At 42.5% G+C, this 1095-nt stretch overlaps 1 protein-coding gene across 1 annotated transcript; it reads left to right on the forward strand.

Annotated features, from left to right (window-relative positions):
- The first annotated feature begins 230 nt into the window (after positions 1–230).
- On the forward strand, positions 231–860 carry LOC112756809 (uncharacterized). The gene has a single exon (XM_025805426.1). It carries the CDS (start codon positions 231–233, stop codon positions 858–860), a length of 630 nt encoding a protein of 209 aa, XP_025661211.1.
- The last annotated feature ends 235 nt before the right edge of the window (positions 861–1095 follow it).

Consider the following 1095-nt stretch of genomic DNA (forward strand, 5'->3'; position numbering starts at 1 on the left):
TGGAAAGGAAGCAGAGAAGGATTCTCAGGAGGACAAAATGGAAGAAGAAAGTGCTGAGGAGAGTGACGAAGAACCGGAAATTAGCATTGAAAAAACTGAAAATGGGGTATACAATCTGGTGATCAGCAAATCTTTGAAAAAAGAAATTTGCAAGGAATGGTGGGAATCAATCATAGTTAAGCTCCTGGAAAGGAGAATTTCTCTTGTGGCTCAAAAGAAGACTAGAGAAAATGTGGGGGAAGAACGGCAGCATTGACGTTATCGATCTTGGAAATGATTTCTTCCTTTTGAAATTCTATAATATGGAAGACTTGGATTTTGCACTCATGGAGGGGCCCTGGAAAATTCTTGACCACTACTTAACCATTAGATGGTGGAAACCAGAATTCAACCCCCTCACAGCAACAATAGATACACTGGCAACTTGGATTCGTCTCCCAGGCCTTGCGATAGAGTATTACAATAGAACAATATTGGAGAAGATTGGCAACATTGTTGGGAGGACCATGAAGATTGACATGACAACAGAAAACATCTCCAGAGATAAATATGCTAGAATTTGCGTAGAGATAGATTTAAGCAAATCCCTGGTGTCCCAATACCAGATCAATGGTATCACTCATCTAGTGAAATACGAAGGCCTCTATATGGTGTGTTTCAACTGCGGCTGCTTTGGACATGAAAAATTCTCATGCCGAAGCTTAAAGTCACAAGAAAAACCAGAAGCCAGTAACAATAATGAAGGAAAGGGAGACGAAAAGGCAGGGACGGAGGAAGAAGAAGGGGGCAGAATTGGAAAAGGGGAGTTAAGTAAGGGCAAAGGCGTAATTGCAGAGGAGAATAACGGATTTGGCCCTTGAATGCTAGTCCAAACTCCAAAGGACAAGGGGGAAGAAATTATTGAAAAATGGAGAGAGAACCAGTAACGGCCAAAAAGGAAAAGAAAAAGTTTTGTCGTACGGGAAGCACACCTCTTGCTTTGCAGCTCTGCAGCATGAGGTAGTGGAGGGAGACAAGGAGACAAATGAGGTTGTGGTGATACCACAAAAGGATGAGAGCGATAAGACAAATCCAGCTGGAAGCAAGGCAACCACA

Source organism: Arachis hypogaea, chromosome 16, assembly GCF_003086295.3.
Source record: "Arachis hypogaea cultivar Tifrunner chromosome 16, arahy.Tifrunner.gnm2.J5K5, whole genome shotgun sequence".
Classification (NCBI taxonomy): domain Eukaryota; kingdom Viridiplantae; phylum Streptophyta; class Magnoliopsida; order Fabales; family Fabaceae; genus Arachis; species Arachis hypogaea.

Bases quoted from the DNA above. Each gene is read 5' to 3' on its own strand.
- LOC112756809 (XM_025805426.1), top strand. From the start codon at position 231: ATGTGGGGGAAGAACGGCAGCATTGACGTTATCGATCTTGGAAATGAT.